The sequence below is a fragment of the Eutrema salsugineum genome, unplaced genomic scaffold (genome assembly GCF_000478725.1).
Source record: "Eutrema salsugineum unplaced genomic scaffold, Eutsalg1_0 scaffold_15, whole genome shotgun sequence".
NCBI lineage: Eukaryota > Viridiplantae > Streptophyta > Magnoliopsida > Brassicales > Brassicaceae > Eutrema > Eutrema salsugineum.
Window position 1 is genome coordinate 2,763,939 of NW_006256867.1, and position 19,391 is coordinate 2,783,329.

Below are 19,391 nucleotides of genomic sequence, written 5' to 3' on the forward strand. Positions count from 1 at the left end.
TTGAACCTTTTTTATTTTTTTTGTTGAATCTTTAGAGATTTGGTCGGTTTATGGTTTTTATCTTATTTTTATGAACCTGGCTTATAATTATGCTTTTTGAACTTCTCATAATATTTATTAACATACGCTAACTATTTGCTATTAATGGTGTTATATCAATTTCTAAAGTTTGTGTAAACATGTACTTTTAATTTAGGTTCTTAATTTTTGGTTTAGAAAGATAAGAATAGTATAAATTATAATGAGTGTTAAATGGAAGATTACAATATTTTCCATTTAACAAACCTATTGTTACCATAAATAGAAATACAATTATAGAAGTTGATATATTGTATATATTATGTCCATTGTAATTGACCGAACCCGATATTTGATGATATAATGACCCAATATACGTTTTATTTATAGAATTCATGGCTGGAAATATTTGGAACCCTAAATTATTACCCTCTTGATAAGTTTCCAATATATATACAAACACTAACAACTTATTTAGTCTTAACATCTTTTCGGAAAATGGAACCACTTGATTACATTGAAGACTTGAACAAGTCAACTGATTGGTGCATCCGTGTGAAACTCGTGAGAAAGTGGTTTGAATAAATACCACATCAGGGTGTAACATTAGAATTGGTTCTTGCTGATGCGAAGGTAAAATTTATTTTTTTATGGTATCACTAATAAACTACATTAATTCACATATATTATTTTTTCTACCAAAATATTCAAATTCTTTCATTTGTAAAAGACCATACAATACGCGCTCGGGTTAGACGACAATTTCATGATTTATTCGAACCTATGCTAACGGAAGGTTCATGGTTTGATATTGAAGATTTTGTTGTCAAGAGGTTATGCAGAAATGAAAGCATAGATTCAAACAGTTTTTTTATCCAATTTATAATATCCACCTCCGTCAAGAAAATTCCATATGTTCAAGGTATGTTGTTCGTATTAGTTATATCGATTATAAAGAACTAAATATATGGTATTAAATTTTATTCTACATTTTTTTGCAGTTATCAGAACAGCAATTAATGGATTACGATGCTCCTACGAATAATTCATGTTACTATACATAATAATTTCTGTGTTTTTAATTTATTTGCGTCTTTGATTTTTCCTTTCTAAACCAATAATAAATTTCTTTTTTAATGTCATTTCTTGATTCTCAGTTAATTGACTTAATGAACTACGACATGTTCTTTATACCAAATTATCACAATTTCTCAAACAAGATACATCGTCACAATTATGGGTTATTTCAGTACTATATGTGATCTTCATAATTTTTTCAATTTTCATAAAACAGAAATAGGATATATACAATACTGAGCATAAAATATAGGTACATCATACCACACACTATAAACTATCAATATTGTACAATTCGACCAAATACAATTAACACTATATCCAATAACATTACTAATTTATAAAACTGGTCCGCACACTTCTAGCAATTAACACTATCTGCAATTTTTGGTTATTTTAGATAATCGCTGCGATGAGAAATAATAAATCTAATAATCCTACAAAATTGGAAAATCGTTATAGTTCAAATTAAAAAATCCAAATTAAAATGTTTGTATTTCTTACACAATATTCGTTCTTATTCGAGGTAAATAACAATTTTCCACATAATTAGAGTTTTTCCTAAAAATCCAGTGAATAATAAAAAATCAACAATAGGAAAAACTTATGGAAAACGATAAATATTTTTTATCACCCTCCCAAGCAAAATTACTTGGATCTCACTCTACAAGAAGTATACTGTCAATACTCTATCCAGATTTTGTTATAAAGTACTAACAGTATACTTCCTGTCGAAAGTGAGCATTCACAAGTAATATAATTATAATAACTCTCTGGCGACACAATGAATATAATAACGTTTTCTGATGTGATTCTCGATAGATGCACAAAAAATATTATGTAGGAAAAAGTGTATATTTCTTTCATTTAAACATATTTTTTGTACGTCTATCAGAAGATCACATGAGAAGAATAATTGTAGTATGGGTTGAGTTTGAGTGACTAATTGTTTGCTTGGTTAGTTGATCAAAATTCTCTTATGGGGTGTATATATAGAATTCTTAGAGAGTGACTCCTCATTTTTCTTTGCTCTGTTTCATATTCCCTAAAAGTCGTTTATAATTACAACATATTAAATAACATTTGACTGATTTATCACCATTTGCAAATGAATCTACATTTCGAAATAAATGAATACATCTTCGCATATAATCTATAAAATATTTTCATATATGTCACATTTCGATGAATAACTTACGATTTATGAACATAAAATTAATGTATGTATACATAATTACATGTATTCTTCATATACACTTTCTTCATTATACATACCTAATTATAATTACTTAATCAGTTATACATCACTTATTGTTTATATTTACATAAAAAAAAAGTATAGCCAATTGTAATTCACAATCCAATTCTTGTACTAATAACATACCATTAGACCTAAATGTAGTAACATTGTACTCACACACACTGTCAATTATCAATTTTATAGAATTCAACCCAATAAACTTAACAATATACCCAATACATTTAAAATTTTTAAAACTATTCAAGCCCGCACATGCGTGCGGGCCAGTATCCTAGTATACTTTAACAAAGTTAAATTTTATTTACTATTAGTTTATACTTTAATACTTTTAATTAAAAATATTTAACTATAAATTACATAGTTTATATCTTTTTATTTTGTTTAATAGATTTTCTTTAGCTTATTATTTTTATTAAACATATTGGTTTCAATTATAACCTCATAATTTTCTTTTTCCTATTTTACATTTTTAATAATCTTAGTAAATTTTTCATATATTTTTTGGAATTTTTTTATTTAAACCTCACATAACACTTAAACTTTTTTAATTTATTATTTTTATATTTTTTATTACATATATTCATTAAATCTATTTTCCAGTCAGTACTTTTAAAATTTTGTATATTTATATGCCATCATATTTTTTTATCATTTTTCTCTCTAATTTTGATATTCTCTTATCTTTTCGATTAGTTATTATTGTGTATTGTGGTTTTATAGTTCTTGTTTACATTTCTTCAGTTGCTTGAAAAAATTTGAATGATTTGTTTTAGTTTTGGTCTCAAAACTTTTTTTATTGATTGACGTATTTTTGTTAGTTTAAAGATGATTAAATCATAAAAAAAAAATGAAAAGATAATTACTATATTTTAATAAATTTGAATATTCTAAATTTCTGTTTTAATTTTAATTTAACATAGCTAAATCTAAATTAAATAATTTATATATATTTATGTTGTTTAATGAATTAACTTTAGCTTTGATTATTTTTATATTAAATGCTGATGTGGAAAAACAAACTTAAATAGATTAATCAGGGGGGCTGACGTGTCAACGCTGGAGAGCCTCGATTCTCCTTTTATGTATTAGATAACTTCTTTCATATATTTTCTGATTTTTTTTATTTAAACCTCATATAACACTTAAACTTTTTCAGTTTATTATTTTCATATTTTGTTATTACATATATTCATTAAATCTATTTTCCATTCAGTACTTTTAAAATTTTGTATATTTATTTGCAACCATATTTTTTTAATCATTTTTCTCTCTAATTTTGATATTCTCTTATCTTTTCGAATAATTATTATTGTGTCTTGTGGTTTTATAGTTCTTGTTTACATTTCTTCAGTTGCTTGAAAAAATTTTAATGGTCTCAAAACTTTTTTTATTGATTGACGTATTTTTGTAGTTTAAAGATGATTAAATCATAAACAAAAAAATTAAAACATAATCATTATATTTTAATAAATTTGAATTTTATTTATTCTAAATTTCTGCTTTAATTTTAATTTAACATAGTTAAATGTAAATTAAGTAATTTATATATATTGATGTTGTTTAATGATTTATTTTTATATTAAATGTTGATGTGGAAAAACAAACTTAAATGGACCAATGAGGGGGGCTGACGTGTCAACGTGGGAGAGCCCCCTTCTCCTTTTATATGTTAGACTAGAGAGAGAACCTAAGGATCCCCTTATTATTGGATGACCATTTCTATCTAAAAACGGCTGAGAAAAAGAGTTTCTGTAAAAATATGAAAGGTGATGTCTAAAAACGACATAAATGACAAGTATTTATAGTCTTCAATACTGCATGGTCTCTAGGGTTCTGGAATTGAGGCTGGGAAATGACTTGGGCTTCAGAAATGTGCTATTTAGGTCGGAGATGCCTGGCCGCGATCGCGTGTGTTGCAACCGTGGGAGATGAAGGCTTGGCCGCGGTCGCGTGACTTGCTGCTGTCTTCGAGTGTCTCCGGGACAAATAGAATATCTTGAGATCCAACCGTTGGAATGTCTCCAAACTAAGTGCATTTGAAAGCTGGTTGAGTCTTCTATAAGTTGTCCAATTTTGAGGGTGATCGGACGGTGAGAAAGTCTCTGTCTCTCCATGAGAGTTCTGACGGTCTGCATTTATCCAAAATAGTATTTTTGTTCCAATTTGCACATCTTTATCCCAAATCCCAAATTCTAATAAAACAATACAAAAATGCAGTCTCATGAGTATATCACATGGTAAAAAAAAAATGAAATTTTAAAAAATTATATTATTTTTAATGTATAAATATATGATATTTAAATTAAATTTGAATTTAGTTTATATTATTTTTATAATTTATTTTTTACCATATTAAAAATCAGATTAAATGGTTGATTTATATATATATATATATATAATAGTTTGCAAATGCATTAATAAGGAAAATAAATGTTAATTTTTTATTGGCTCTCAATTGCTAAATGTCAATTCGTAGAGAGCCTCTTTCATCTTTTATATATTAGATTATTTGACATTACAGTTTTTTTTTCTTTTTATTTTCTTCTGGACCCCAAAGAGAAAAATACCTACAATACTAAAACCATCTGCAGTTGTAAGAAAATAAAAAAAGTTGTGAATCAGTTATCAAGAGGGAGAGAAAATTGTTGTGTCTTATTCCAGAGATAAAGTGAGGTATATATAATATTACAAAAACCTAGCTATCACTCCAAGTTTCCGATGTGGGACAAATACAATATTAATAATGAACCTTATAATGGGCATCCATATTAATATTTATAACATAACAAAATTTATCACCAAAATAATATTAGTATTCTAATATAATTTCATTTTTTAATTAAATTTTAATTTAAAAAAGAAAATCAAACCAATAATAAAAAGATACATAGCTCAAGAGTTTTACATGAGTCTCTCAAAATCTCTCAAATAAAAAAAACTTATTTCACTATCTCTCTTTTCTTTTTATGTTCTTCTTTTTTTAATAGTGAAAGACTCTCTAGAAGATTTTTATAGATTTTTATTATGGATGCTCTATAATATTTTGGGTTTAGAATATTTTGAGGTTACTTATTAATTTGGGAGAATTTATTTTATAATGCTAATTAAATCCAGATTTATTCTTTTAGTATTTTTTAAAAAAACTTTTGTCCCCTTATTATTTATATTAATGTTAACCCAGTTTTATCCCTTAATTTTCAAATTATTAATTAAAAAAAATATTTAATTCATAAATTTATTTAAATTTAAATTAAAAATAAAATATAAGAAAAATAAAAAAGATAGAAAACGTGAAAAAAAAAAAACTTGAAAATAAAAAATGCTTAAAAACGTGAAAAGCTTAATCGTACGTGACCAAGTTCTGGGTGTATAGTCAGCATGACATTATTCAATTAAAAAAATCCACAAGTGAGAATCTAAGACGGATCTCTTTAGAATAAGGTATTGGATCAGGATTAAGGATTAATTATGGGTTTCAAATCACTTTAATGATAAATTTTTAGTCAATAAAATGAATAAGGTATTGGATCAGGATTAAATCTGCTTGATCAATGGGGAAGAAAAGAAGACAACGATGACAGAGAAAAAAAGAAACAAAAAAGCTCAAAAAATAGATAATAAACGTGGAAAAAATAAAATTAAAAGATTTTTGAATGGGTATAAACTAATTTCCTCAATTTTCTCAAATTTTGGTAGAAGTTGTATTCTAAGTTAATGTAGAATGAAGATCATATGTAGAAGAACTGTTTTACAATAACGTAGAACCTGGTCTAATAAGTAGAATTAATATTCTATGAGAATGTAGAACCTTGTGTATTTAGTAAAATTCTAACATGTAGAATATAGTCTATTCAGTAGATCTTGTAATCTACATTAATGTAGAATATATGTAACATATAACGTTTTCTACTAATCGGTAGAATATATAAAGATCTATAGAAAATGAATTCTACAAGCTGGTAGAATATATAAAAAAGTATAGAAATTGGATTCTACATAGACGTAGAACATATAACACACATTCTACCATGGGCAGAATGAATTAATAAAAATATATTTTTTAATATTTTATTTCCTTAAATGATATCCGAAAATATTTTGATTTCCTTTTTAGGTATTTCTAAAATTTTTAAAGAATAATTTTGATTTTATTTATTATTACAACTACCATAATTGATTTAAAAGGGCAACTATGTAAAAAAATGATCAAAAAATAGAAAATATTAAAGGGACAAGTGTTAATTGAAAATCTTATATATAAAAGAGGAAAAACTCTCTCCAGATTTTCGACACGTCAGCATCTGTGAGAGTGACACCTGTCCACCTTTAAAAAAAAGCAACATTCTCGTCGTCTCTTATTCTCTGTGACGTTACGATTTGGAAACAAATGAAACTCACCGTCTCCCGTCGTTTTAGTTGCTTAGGAATATAAAAATCTTTCTGCACTTGGGCGTTGTCCTCTTCCTTCGCGTGGTTTCTTCTTCAGGTGATTCCTGAACTCCATATCTTTCATTCCTTCTCTTTTCCATTTATTTTACTTTGTTCATCGTTTTTTAATTTTCATATTGGGTCGATCGATCTATAGATCCTCGCATCTGATTGTTTGTTTGTGTAAAGTGTCCATCCTCCAAAACCCCACCATCCTTTCACGCTCCACACCAAGTATATAGCCGTTACCGCCTGGTGAACATCTCGACAATCAGCGATCGATGGAGGCTCCTCCGAAATGATTTCCAGTTGGTAATTATTAATACCACGCTTTACTTTTCTCTGTTAGATTTTTTTGATTCTCGCTAATTTTATAGCCAAAGCAGTTGACCAAGCTAAGAGATGGATCGGTATTTGATGATAATTATTAACATCATGCGTATGTCTCCTTATATCGAAGGCATCAGGTCTTTCTCCCATTCCCTGAATTGTATTTCGATTTAAAATTTCTTGCGTCTTCAAAATTCTGCTTTCGATTGTCTGAACCTTAATGGCAGTTTCTCAATTGTAGACAGTTCTAGGTAGAATCATTCAAAAGCACTAATCATTACAATGTTTGGCTTCGTAATTTGTAACTGTATATAAAATGGATCAATCTTCTAGACCTTAAAAGCATGCAGATTTGAGTGATGGATAAGGTCTGTTAGTTGTAGATTGTCTATTTATTTTCTATGTTTCTGATTTTCTTTTCCCAAAAAAATCTGACCTACCCTAGATCGACTGATGAAGGGATTGGAATCGAAGGAGAAGGAATTCACCATATAGATGGAGACTTCTTGTTCTTCTCAATCGTGTAGCCGTGTAGGGAGGTTAACAAATAATACAGGTCTTGTCTCATCTCTCTCTCTTCATCAAAATCTTAGGTTTGTAAAATTTGACAAGTCCACCTGATTAGATAGGCAAAGAAAGAAAGAGGGCTATGTGCGAGTGTTCAAGCCATTCCCCCATTGTCGCTTCTCCTACTTTCCTGAAAAATTCCAGTCTTTCCTTCTTTGAATCTGATTTCAGTTGAATGATTATTAAGTAAGCTCATCTATTTCAGTTCCAAACAAGGAGCTTTGCTGTGAGGAAAACAATGACTGTGGTGGCAGCTTCTAGCAGTGGCTCGGCGGTGTTGGAGTAGGACGAAGACATCAATTTTAGTACTGGATTAGGAGGAAACAATAAAGGTTGAAAAAATCAGATATCCACTAAAAAGGCAAACGAAAAAACTCACATTTGCCTAAGTTTGGGTCTCACGGTTTGAGACGTCCTCTATACTCACTAACAATCTCCTTCTAACATATCTGGTCCATTTCTCATTTGATTTCTATTTTTTTCTTCCTAAAACCTTCAATTCAGCTACGTCTCTAATTCTGTTTCAAGGGATTTTGCTGTTGAATGTGCTTTAGTAGATCTCTTCATCACTATGATTGTTTCATAAATCTTATGTTTATTATTGGAGACATGTCTTCACTCAATTCTTATGTCTCTAGACACTGGTATATCCTCTCAAATGCTGCTCGTTTTACTATTCATTAATAGCTCGAGTTTTGATGTAGTATGGAATATTTAGAGTTATAAACAATTGGAATAATTTGAATTACCATCATCACTGAAAAGCTCTTAGTTAAGTATGTATGGAAAGAGAGAAGCTATGAAGTGGTAGTAATTCACTAATTATCTTGGATTTGCTGTCTTTAATATAGATTTGCCTGAGTATTTGGGTGTCTTTGACTAGAAACTAATGGTTGTTCACATTGAGGCAGCATTAGCGAAGAAGCTTCCGTATCAGAAAAATCCACTCATGGAAGAGGTTATGTTTAGTGTGATCACATAGTCATTGGAAAAGTGTTAGTAGTATGGTAATTCAAACACCTCTCTATGTACAAATCCTTCCCCTGGTAAAATGTTATATCCTCAAATTATCACCTTCTTGCGTTTTAGTGATTTTGTCTCTCTTCTTTGTGTTGGCAAATGTAGAAAAAAAATCATGTTTTCTTATTTTACAAAAATTTGTAATAAATGTGTAAAGGAAAGACCTCTTCAAAATGTATAAAGGAAAGACCTCTTCAAACGTATTAGTTTTGACCAGTTGTGATGCTTTCTTAATAACTTTCTTATCACTGAGAAGAGAACAAAATAAAGAAGGGGTAGTCACTTGATCCTTGCAGGGTGACTGAGTTGCTGAAAATTAGATGTGCATATATATGCAGTATAATTTGATTTGGCTATTTCGACCTTAACTAAAACCCTCAAAGAAGAAGAAAAAGACAGACAAAACACAGTAGATGGCAATAATTCTTCTATATCTAATCATTCATTTACAGTCTGAACAAAAAAACTCAATGTACGTATATCTTAACTTTCAGTTACATAACAAAGAACAAAACAAAAAAGTACTATTAGTCTATCTAAAGATATAAACAATGGGAATAAAAACAATGATATATACAAAATGAAAAAGAAAATAAAACCACAAAACAATAAAAGGTATAAAATAATTTGAAAAAGAAAGCCGCGCATTGCGCGGATACTCATCTAGTACATTATAAAAGCAACTCGCCCTTAATTTTTTTTTAAACCTACAGCCAGAATCCTAGAGCATTAAAATCTACAGCCAAAAAAAAAAAAACTTAGGACCTAAATTCTACAGCAAAAATATAAAGCTATAGCCATAATCAATCAGGCCCGACGTTTTAAGTTAATTCAATTTCTGTTATATAAGGCGCTGCCGTATCAACGTTATGAATAGGAAAGCTCTTTCACAATTTTGTAGCTTGACAACATCCAATCCACAAAAAGTGATAACTGATAATAATGGTTTATTTTTTAAGAAAATATCGCAAAATATACTCTCACCATATTCTGAACTTACGATCATTTGCTGCTCGAATAAACAGAATCTTTCTAATTATGCTATGAAATCAGGCGTTACTTCTTTTGGCTGGCTCTTATGTTATACAAACATGGTAACTATATCAAATTGGACCAAGTTTAACAGTTTTGAGAAGTTATGCTTTGCAAGAGTATAAAATAAGATTAATACAAGCTCCATATATATAATATACTTTTAAGTTTTATGTTATGTATGAATTGACCGAGAATTAAGAATAATACAAGCTCCATATATAATATACTTTTAAGTTTGAATACTACACATACACAGCACATTAGCATTGATTAATAAAAAAAATAAAATAAACATTACATATTATATATATATATATAGTACAATTGTTATTAGATTCAAGGTTTGATACATGGAATTTTTATTTATACATAGCACTTCCCTTAATTATTGTTGTTATCGATGAATTTAGAGAACCATTTGCCAGAATCCTTTTCTCTTCGATGAGCAGGATTAGTGAAATTGACCCAATTCATACCAAACCGGAGAGTGTAACCATTTCCAAATTCGTAATTGTCCATCAATGACCATGCAAAATATCCTCCTACGTTGCATCCATCCCTATAATATATATGTTAAATAATGTTGGCGTCTTGAAATTCATACTTCTCAAAAGAAGTATATAATATATGAAATAAAGTAGGAATCATATATTATAACTCACTCGATGGAGCATTTGAGACACGAAAGATGGCTGCAATGATTTTGAATTCGCCCTTTATCGGCAAGAGCATTTGCCAGTGTTAAGTTTCCCAAATCAAGATCAGCAACTCCTGAAAAAATAACACAAGATTGTAAAATCAAACACATATAAAAGGTTTTTATTGGTTAATAAGTACGTGTGGTAATTGGTATGATGTGTAATAAGTACGGTGATGTAGGTAAGTGGGTTTTTGTAGTTGTTTTTGATGTAATTTAGAATCTGGCGGAACCCTGGAGGATAGTAGACGAAGCTTGGTGCCTGTAGATGGAGAGAGAGACTCATATAAATGTTGTAGTTGTAGTCCTCTAAATATAAATTATATATATTCCAAATTTAAGGTGATGCTAACCTGAACACCAATAGGTACTCCATTGCGATAAACTGTAACCAATATATTAGAGAAAAATGAGTTTAGTAAATTAATATGTCTAAACTATATAAGAAATATGCACAAAATTTTTACGTACATCCGATAGTAACTCGTGGATCGGTTAAGACATTAGGTTGAGTCGGAATAGAAGGAGATGCATCGGTCGCATATTGTGTAACGTAATAGTTCAACCCTAGAAAATCAAGTGATCCTCTAACTAAAGCTGATTCTTGACTTGTGAATTTAGGCAATCTATCTCCAACAATCTCTTGCATTATCTTTGGATAGTCTCCGTACACCAATGGATCCAAGAACCTTCATATTGCAAAGTAGATATGTTGGTTACAAAGGTTTTAGAAAAATATTTCGTATGTAATTTTATAGATGTGTGTATATATAAGTGATTTGAGAATCAATTAGGTGAGAGTATATATACCATCCGACGAAGAAATCGAATGCTCGTTTTGCAGCGGCCTTGTCGAGAATGCTAGTTTCGTTTAATGGGGTGAACCATCTTCCGATCAGGGTTGTTCCAATCTTACCACCTTGGAATTTCTGCATGCATAGATAATTTTAGATTATAGACAATGAATATACCACATAAAAATTGAACTGTTCTCGATCAAAAAATAATCAGGATAGATTGTGTATATGAACCTGATATCTTCTTCGGTACAAAGATACAGCTTCTGCATGAGCCAGAAGTTGGTGATGTGCAACTATATAAGGTTCGGTTCCTGAATCTCCTCCAAATTCACAGTCAGTGCACCGTCCTGGTGGATACGATCCATCTCCATAACCTTTGCTTGCGAGAGAGTAAGGCTGGTTTAAAGTGATCCAAAATTTGATTCTGTCTCCGAATCTTTGAAATAGAAGCTCAGCATAGTTTTTGTAGTCTTCCCTGTTCATGTATCACATATATTAGATTTAGATAGATCAGATGTTATGTAATTAAGGATAAGAAGACATAAGTTTAGAATTAAAGTTTAGTTAATGCACTTACACTATACGTGGGCTTAAGAAGCCTCCGTATTCGTCTTCTAAAGTTTGGGGAACATCCCAGTGAAATATAGTCACATATGGTTCTATGCCTGTATTCACGTTAAGTTAAATGTTTATATCACTTTAAAACGTTGAAAATTGTATGATTAAGTATCTAAATTTGGGATTTACCATTTGCTTTTAACTCGTTAATGAGATTGTTGTAGTATGTTATCCCATTCTCGTCGATTCCTCCAGTCAGTCTTCCCTCTAAGATTAGTTTTACAATTAGATCAAGCCTTGAAGAAAAAATAAGAGATAAGTATGTTTTTTTCTTATATATTTACTTGGTAAGACCCTTGACCAAGCTATCGAGAGTCGGTATGCTTGAGCATTCATTCTTTTTAGTAATTTGACATCCTCCTGTTCATGTTATATATGAAAGTTCCAGAGTTAAATTACATTTTGGAAATGGAACAAATACCATATCTACACACAAGACATTCGTAATTGAAAGCCGCTCACCTTGTAAAGATCATACGAATCACAAGCAAGGTCTCCAGAACTACGATCTGGAACTTTTTCTGTACATAGCAAACCGGAATATGAGCATGACCAGTTCTTTCTAATATTTGTACACTTTTTAATACATGGACGAGCAGTTAATAATACGGGTAACAAATGACCTGGATAGTCGTTCAAAAAAAAAAAATGACCTGGATATCTATGAGTGAAATAGTCCCATCCATTGAGTGCTCTATGTGCAGCACCCTCTATCTGGTAGAACAAATATATCATATAAAAAGTGATTCGGTCTAGCTAGAAATCGATAGCCAAAAGCCTTATACCATGATGAAGATGTATCTATATACCTGGTATGCAGAAGTAGCCGCACCAAAAGTGAAATTCTTTGGGAATCCAGTTCGGTTGAATGTAAGAATATTGTCGCAGTTGAAGGGTTCTTTAGCCTTGCATGCTGGATTGCAGACATTTTGGCAACTCGTAACGGCAAAGAGAATGACAAGGATGGCTAAAGAGTAGTAAGCTTTTGGAATGGCCATGGTTTTGAGTTTTGTATTTTGTTGTCTATGGTTTCTAGTTTCTCATTTGCTTTCGCTGATAGATTGTAGGGTTTTAATTTGATGATGATTAAATGATGAACTTGGAGGGGTTTATATACAAGGGTTTGAGTGCATGGGAAATGTGCATGGAAATTCAAGTAAGCTCGTTACGTACATTTGCATTTAATTGATCCTCCGTGCATGTTCTCCACCTCGCTGTCTACTCCTTTTCTTTAATAAATAATAACATTTCTAATCAAAAACCGAGTTATCCCTAATAAACAAATTAGACAATATAGCTTGGAGTTTTACGTCATGCATCATATTTCTCTTACGTATATAGAGCTTCACACGATATATACCTGTACACTTCTGCGTAAGAATATATGTTCCTCAATTATAATTTAATATATGCATGGTTTATTGAAACTCAACACAAATTACCATTTACATGTAAATTCGATAATTGGTAAGGATTTTTAAATTTAATTTCCGTGCCCCTTCTCCTTTAGCTTACATTATATACAAGTTGTAATCTATATTACTGATGAATGCAGCAACCTCTTTTCCATAAGCAAAATATGACTTGTCTCATTGCTGCGAGTAACAAATACAAAACTTCAAACCCTGTGTTTTTTTTTAGTTATGATAAAATATTATAACGTATACATGATATGCTGGTATTGAAAATATAAGAATACAAAATATTGCCACTAGTTAAATATTTCAAAAAAAAAACTTTTGATTATTTCTAAAAGGTAAACCTTCATTAGAAATGAGTAAATCCAAAAATGTCAATATAAAACGGTTTGTGAGTACTTTAAAAAGTGCCACTTGATTAAACCGTCTGATTAGCAATGGGAAGAGCACCAAATTCTGGTCCAAGATGCCAACGCTGTCTATTGGTAACATCAATGTAGGTGGTCTCTCCATACTTGGTATTCCTTACTACTCGCATGTCTCAAATGTTTGGGAGCTGATTCCTCACGCAAGATTAGCCTTCAAACTTCTCTCCTCTCGATAACTATGTTGGAAGCATAGAATAAACCCTTCTGGATTGTGGATGGTTCATAACGTACAATTTTTATTAAATGGACGTTATTTTTGGAACTCTTTGTGACTTTAAAACCCTCAATTGAGTATATAGTTTTAGTTTGGTCCTGCATGGAGTTACTATTCTGAAATACAAGTTCACGACCTGGCTTTTTACCGTCAACTGTAATCCAACACGAGATCGTCTAGCAGCGTGGGACAACACAAGAAACACCTCCTCCCTTCTTGGTGCTATTAATCTATTCTCATATGTTAGTTTTCTAATCTCGTATGATCGGCTGCTATATATGGCTCGGATGAGACAGTTTTATTTTCCATCAGATTGGGATCGAGTCTTTAAGTGGTCGCCACTCATTCATTCGCATCACTCTTCATGTCGTAATGATTCTTATCATTATACAAAATATAACGTGAAAAAATATTTCTAATGACAGGCTGTCGATTTTTATTCTATTTCTCAGATGGGATAAACTCTTTCGCAACCGTGCCTCCTTTTTCCGGAATGAACACCCTGATCGATCCCTAAAACCGTGCTCTACCTTTGGTTCTGCATTCCACTCCCCTCTCAAAACTGCTAACATGTAACTAGACAACTTTTAGGATTTGTATATGTTTTATTTTTTTTTGAGTCATTTGTAATGGATGGTCTATTCATCGTAACAAAATGCTATTATTTTTTATTTCCAATAAAAAAAAATATTCAGATTAAAACACGAAACAAAGTTGATTTGTTAGTAACTACTAATAAACAAAATTATTTAAAAGAATGAATTTCAATAATATATATATATATAATATATATAATACCCTGTGTTCGAAAAGTCGGCCGCGGAGGACGCTTAGGCGCCGGTTAAACGCTAGGCGGTAGACCTCCCCCGCGATTATACCAAAATCAGAGGAAAAATCGGGAAAAAAATTGTTGTGCAGAATATTTGGCTCGATATATGAAATTGGATGCCAAATGAACTATTGAATTCTCAAGCGCAGGTTAATTTAAGATCAAACTGATGGAAAACTAGCTAAAAAGCTCTTGTCGGCCACATTGGTTTGCAAAAACCTAATTGACGTTGGAGAAAAAATTATGGCAATTTATTATTTTGCTCTTATATATTATTGATATATTTACTAAAAAAAAGCTATAAACATAAAAGAGATTTGAACCCCACCAGTGTTGTCATCATGCATATAAATTAACAACTGTGCTACAAAGATATTTAATATATTACAGCAAAATTTGATTATTTTGATATTAAATAAATATTTTATTAAAAACCTTAAAACTAATCATTGATCAATTATTTATTAACCTCTAATTTTTTAGCTAGTGCTAGGCCCAACTCCAACGTCCAACTAGCGTCTAGCGCAATTTTAAACATTGATAATACCTAGAAAATTTTCATATTATATATTTATCATTTTTTAATTATTGTTATGGCAATTTACAAAAAAATTATAAAAAAAATTAATGGATGTAAATGATATGATCATGGACCGCGAGGAAAAACCACAGGTCGAAGAGGAGGTTTCCGAGACGGCCCTTGTCGTACCAGACGGCCCAATGACCCGGTCACGCACCAGAAAGCTCGCGGACGCCGTCTAGATTTTGCTCATCAAGCTAAGAGACCAAGGAATGGGCCGAGACATGGAACCAGGTGCTTGTCCCAGTACCGTTCTTACGTACCAAGGTACTTGCTAACTCGGTTAGGTGTGTTCCTTAATACTCTTTTTTCTTGCACCTGGGTTTTTCCCAATGGGTTTACCGGGTGGGGTTTTAACGAGGTTAAGGGCCACACCATTCTTATGACCGTGGTTCAGCCGATGCTTGGTTCGTGGGACGGGAGTTCAAGAGTCCGATTCGGCTGAGTATGCGAAGAGCCAGTCAAGGGAGCCGAATCGTTATTCAAACCGTTTTATTGTTTCTTTAACTTTATTTATTGTTTTTTATCATTTCCTAAGCATGACCGATGGTTTGCCTACACTTCTATATAAGCGAATTGTACTTGTCATTTTGGACACATCTTTTTTTCAATTAAATTTCGAGTTTCTCTCTTTTGTTCTGTTGATATATAATATTACACTAAAGGGGTAAAACAGTAATACTCGAATCGAAAGTCTCGTTTTATTAGAAAATAGTTCGGAAAAATACAACTTGAGTTAAGGTCGTCGTAGTTTCGACGACTTTGTTAACAAAGGGAGACTCAAAATAAAGTTGACGATCTCAAAATTCTTCAAAGGTCTCTCTGCTCTTGATTTGTGGATGCCTCGAATGAATGAAGTCCTCCCCTATTTATACGAATTCTAAGGCGGTTTGAGAAGAACTTTCTTTTTCCTTCTCGATATGGGATTTAACATTTTCTTCCTCGATATTTCCGGAAATCCTCCGTGAAATTCGGGAAAGTCGGCCAATTTCGTAAATTGGGCTTTAATGGACCTTCTAGAAAGTCGTATGTCGGCCCACCCGATTTAACCTCGATTCCAACCTTCGTAAACCAAGGTCTCTCCGGACCGGTTTCGATTAATACCGGGTTAAACCGGGGGTGCAAAGTACACCACCAACAGTAAGTCCCCCCCCCCCTCAGTTCATCGAAGGAGTTTTTTTTTTATGAGTTCGGCGAAATTCATGGACTCTTTTAACTCGGTTTAAATTGAGACCGGAAATAACTTGGTGGAAAAAATCTCTTATCGCTCTAACCTTGTGCCACTTGGTGCAACCTCCATCTTTTGACCGCTTTCTTGTACAGACTCTATTTAGTGCGGGCTTTCTAACGGGCCTCAATCCTCTATAAATACTTCCCTTCATTTTCATTTCTTCACTTGTTCCCCACCACTCAAGGTATAAAGCACTATCTTCTCTCTAGAATTTTCTCTCTCTAACTTTTTATTTAGTTCGTTTTTCTTTTAAGTTCGGCGACTTCAACTGTTAGCATCACAACTTAAAATGGCCGACCTGCTTTATTTTCTTCTAAAGCTTAGTGGAACCTAACTTAATTGACCAATCAGCAAGTCCACTTTTTGAAGCCCATTTCCTTTTAATTATGCTGACCACTACCTTGCAACTTCGCCGACTCCTTTTTATTTCTTTTAAATAAATCCAGCTCTTTCCCCTTTATTTTGTAATAATGCGACCTTCCTCTTAAAATAATGTGACATTATCTGTTTCGGTTGTACCAGCGGTGTCTTGGATCCTTTTGTTTGTGACTGTATTAGGTCACTCTTGCTTTTCATTGTTGCGTTGGAAAGGAGTTCGGCGAACATCGTCCATCGAAATTAATCCTTTCCTGAATTGTTCTAGGAGGTAATCTTTCAAGTGTCGGCATTCTTCGGTGTTGTGTCCTTTACGGTTCTGGAATTCGCAGAACAATGTCTCGTCTTGATCGTCGTTACCGCGAATCCATTTGTTGTTCCATGGTCGCTGTGGTTGAGCCGAGTTGACATTGTTACTTGCGAACTTTCGTCGATTGTCGAATCCTCTGTCGTAGGTCGGACGTGGCTCGTTATTGTCATTTTTAGGTCTCTCTTTTGGGTCGACCTGCTTTTGTGAAGATTTGCTCTGATCGTAGGCGGTCTTCTCTTCCTCCTCTGTAATATATGAGTTCGACCGATGTAGTCCGTCCTCAAGTGTAAGCGGTGGGTTGTGTTTGATCGCTTTGTGGAAAGATGACTTAATCCGAGTTGCCTTGTGCAAACACTCGAGGGCGGCCTCGTCGCTGACCGTGCAATGGGCGACAACTGACTTGAAACGTTTGATGAAGTCGCGGAGACTCTCGTTTTCTCCCTGAACCATTCGCCATAGTTCGGCATTTTGCATCTTCTGCCCGATAAACATCGAAAAATGTTTAACGAACGCTGTCGAGAGTTCGGTGAAACTGTTTATGGAGTTCGCTTCAAGTTGACTAAACCAATCGAGAGCGACTCCTTGGATATTTTCAACGAACAACGGACACTTCACTGCATCTTTTTTTTCTGTCGTCCGGAACTGATAGTGGTTCATGACGATGCCAAAAGATGTCAGAAAGTGCTTTGGGTCGGAATCTCCTTCGTAAGTTTTGAGTTTTAACTTCTCAAGATGTCGAACAGGAGTTTTAGCGATTCTAGGAGTAAACGGCGTTTTTTGTGCCTCTTGGATAACGCGATCGATTTCGGGAGCGGCACTGGTTGCTTCGAATTCTTCGTCACGATTGAAGGTGGATTGAGTGGCTGGGTTGCCAGTAGATCCTAAGGCTGTAGATCGTACTGTTCCAGTTGGGTTGTCTTCTGAGTTGAGGTCACCCATTAAGTTACGACCTCGCAATGAGGTTTGCGTTTGACTGAGTTCGGCGATTTGGGCCGCCATGACGTCCAAGCGTTCATTGTTCTGTTTTGTTATCTCCTAGAACTGAGCTGTTATTGCCTGTAAAATGACGTTTTGGTCGAACTGCCCGGAGTTTGTTGGTGCGGGTGGTGGTAAATTGGTCTGGTTCGTTGGAGTTCCCGTATTGTTCGGGTCTGTTCTGTTGGGATCTTCCGGAGTGTTGTCGTTGTTGCCACTCCTTGTTTCGGAAGCAGTTAGGTCTGCCATTGCCGAACTTTTTCTTCTTATCGAGCTAGATTTAGAATATTACCGTAATTCCCCACAGACGGCGCCAATTGTTGATATATAATATCACACTAAGGGGTAAAACAGTAATACTCGAATCGAAAGTCTCGTTTTATTAGAAGATAGTTCGGAAAAATACAACTTGAGTTGAGGTCGTCATAGTTCTCGTTAACAAAGGGAGAACTCGAAATAAAGTTGACAATCTCAAAGTTCTTCAAAGGTCTCTCTGCTTTTGATTTGCGGATGCCTCGAATGAATGAAGTCCTTCCCTATTTATACGAATTCTAAGGCGGTTTGAGAAGAACTTTCCTTTTCCTTCTCGATATGGGATTTAACATTTTCTTCCTCGATATTTCCGGAAATCCTCCGTGAAATTCGGAAAGTTTGCCAATTTCGTAAATTGAACTTTAATGGACCTTTTAGAAAGTCGTATGTCGGCCCACCCGATTTAACCTCGATTCCAACCTTCGTAAACCAAGGTCTCTCTCGACCGGTCTCGATTAATACCGGATTAAACCGGGGTGCGAAGTACACCACCAACATGTTCTTTCAGAACTTTATCGATTTCTTGGTAGTTAGCCATTAGATCACTTCGGTTTATCAAGCTCTCTTCATCGAGTTTGACGCAGCCTTCGTTCACAACAGATTAAAGGGATTTCGTAGTTGTTATTGGGGCTTAGGGACTTTCGGGAAACAATCTTTCTCACGCCTTAACATCCATAACCGCGTGTTCACTTTTTCTCTTGTTTCACCCCCTTGTTTACTCTTTTCTTTGCAATTGGGCCTAAGGATTTTCGAGACCTGTCTCACGCCTTAGCATCTTTCTCATCGGAACGATCTTAAAGTCAATGATCTATCAACCTCAATCCGACCAAGCGTGTGACAATCTTTGGGAGTTCATATCAGTCAAAGT

At 33.0% G+C, this 19,391-nt stretch overlaps 2 protein-coding genes and 1 long non-coding RNA gene across 3 annotated transcripts; 1 reads left to right on the forward strand and 2 right to left on the reverse strand.

Moving 5' to 3' along the window:
• Window positions 1-6,787: 6,787 nt before the first annotated feature.
• Window positions 6,788-8,224, forward strand: LOC112088249. Its single transcript, XR_002900421.1, has 5 exons — window positions 6,788-6,842; window positions 6,974-7,096; window positions 7,171-7,251; window positions 7,560-7,670; window positions 7,887-8,224. It is a non-coding gene; the product is annotated as an uncharacterized LOC112088249 (long non-coding RNA).
• A 2,170-nt stretch (window positions 8,225-10,394) lies between these two features.
• On the reverse strand, window positions 10,395-12,849 carry LOC18021918 (myrosinase 4). The gene is made up of 12 exons (XM_024158445.1): window positions 12,661-12,849; window positions 12,505-12,565; window positions 12,314-12,372; window positions 12,136-12,211; window positions 11,981-12,058; window positions 11,811-11,898; window positions 11,465-11,708; window positions 11,244-11,362; window positions 10,905-11,122; window positions 10,787-10,818; window positions 10,605-10,695; window positions 10,395-10,513 (listed from the first exon to the last, which is right to left on the reverse strand). The coding sequence occupies exons 1-12, from the start codon at window positions 12,847-12,849 to the stop codon at window positions 10,395-10,397; spliced, it is 1,374 nt and encodes a 457-aa protein (XP_024014213.1).
• A 4,261-nt stretch (window positions 12,850-17,110) lies between these two features.
• On the reverse strand, window positions 17,111-18,235 carry LOC112088002. The gene has a single exon (XM_024158151.1). The coding sequence runs from the start codon at window positions 18,233-18,235 to the stop codon at window positions 17,111-17,113; it is 1,125 nt and encodes a 374-aa protein (XP_024013919.1).
• Window positions 18,236-19,391: the final 1,156 nt, after the last annotated feature.

What these genes read in the sequence shown, in the direction of transcription:
- LOC18021918 (XM_024158445.1), bottom strand. Translation starts at nt 12,849, where the DNA reads ATGGCCATTCCAAAAGCTTACTACTCTTTAGCCATCCTTGTCATTCTC. An exon ending in TTGGTCAAGGGTCTTACCAA is followed by an intron (nt 12,059 to 12,135) that starts GTAAATATATAA and finishes AACTAATCTTAG; the next exon opens with AGGGAAGACTGACTGGAGGA. An exon ending in TCCACGAGTTACTATCGGAT is followed by an intron (nt 10,819 to 10,904) that starts GTACGTAAAAAT and finishes TATTGGTTACAG; the next exon opens with TTTATCGCAATGGAGTACCT.
- LOC112088002 (XM_024158151.1), bottom strand. Translation starts at nt 18,235, where the DNA reads ATGGCGGCCCAAATCGCCGAACTCAGTCAAACGCAAACCTCATTGCGA.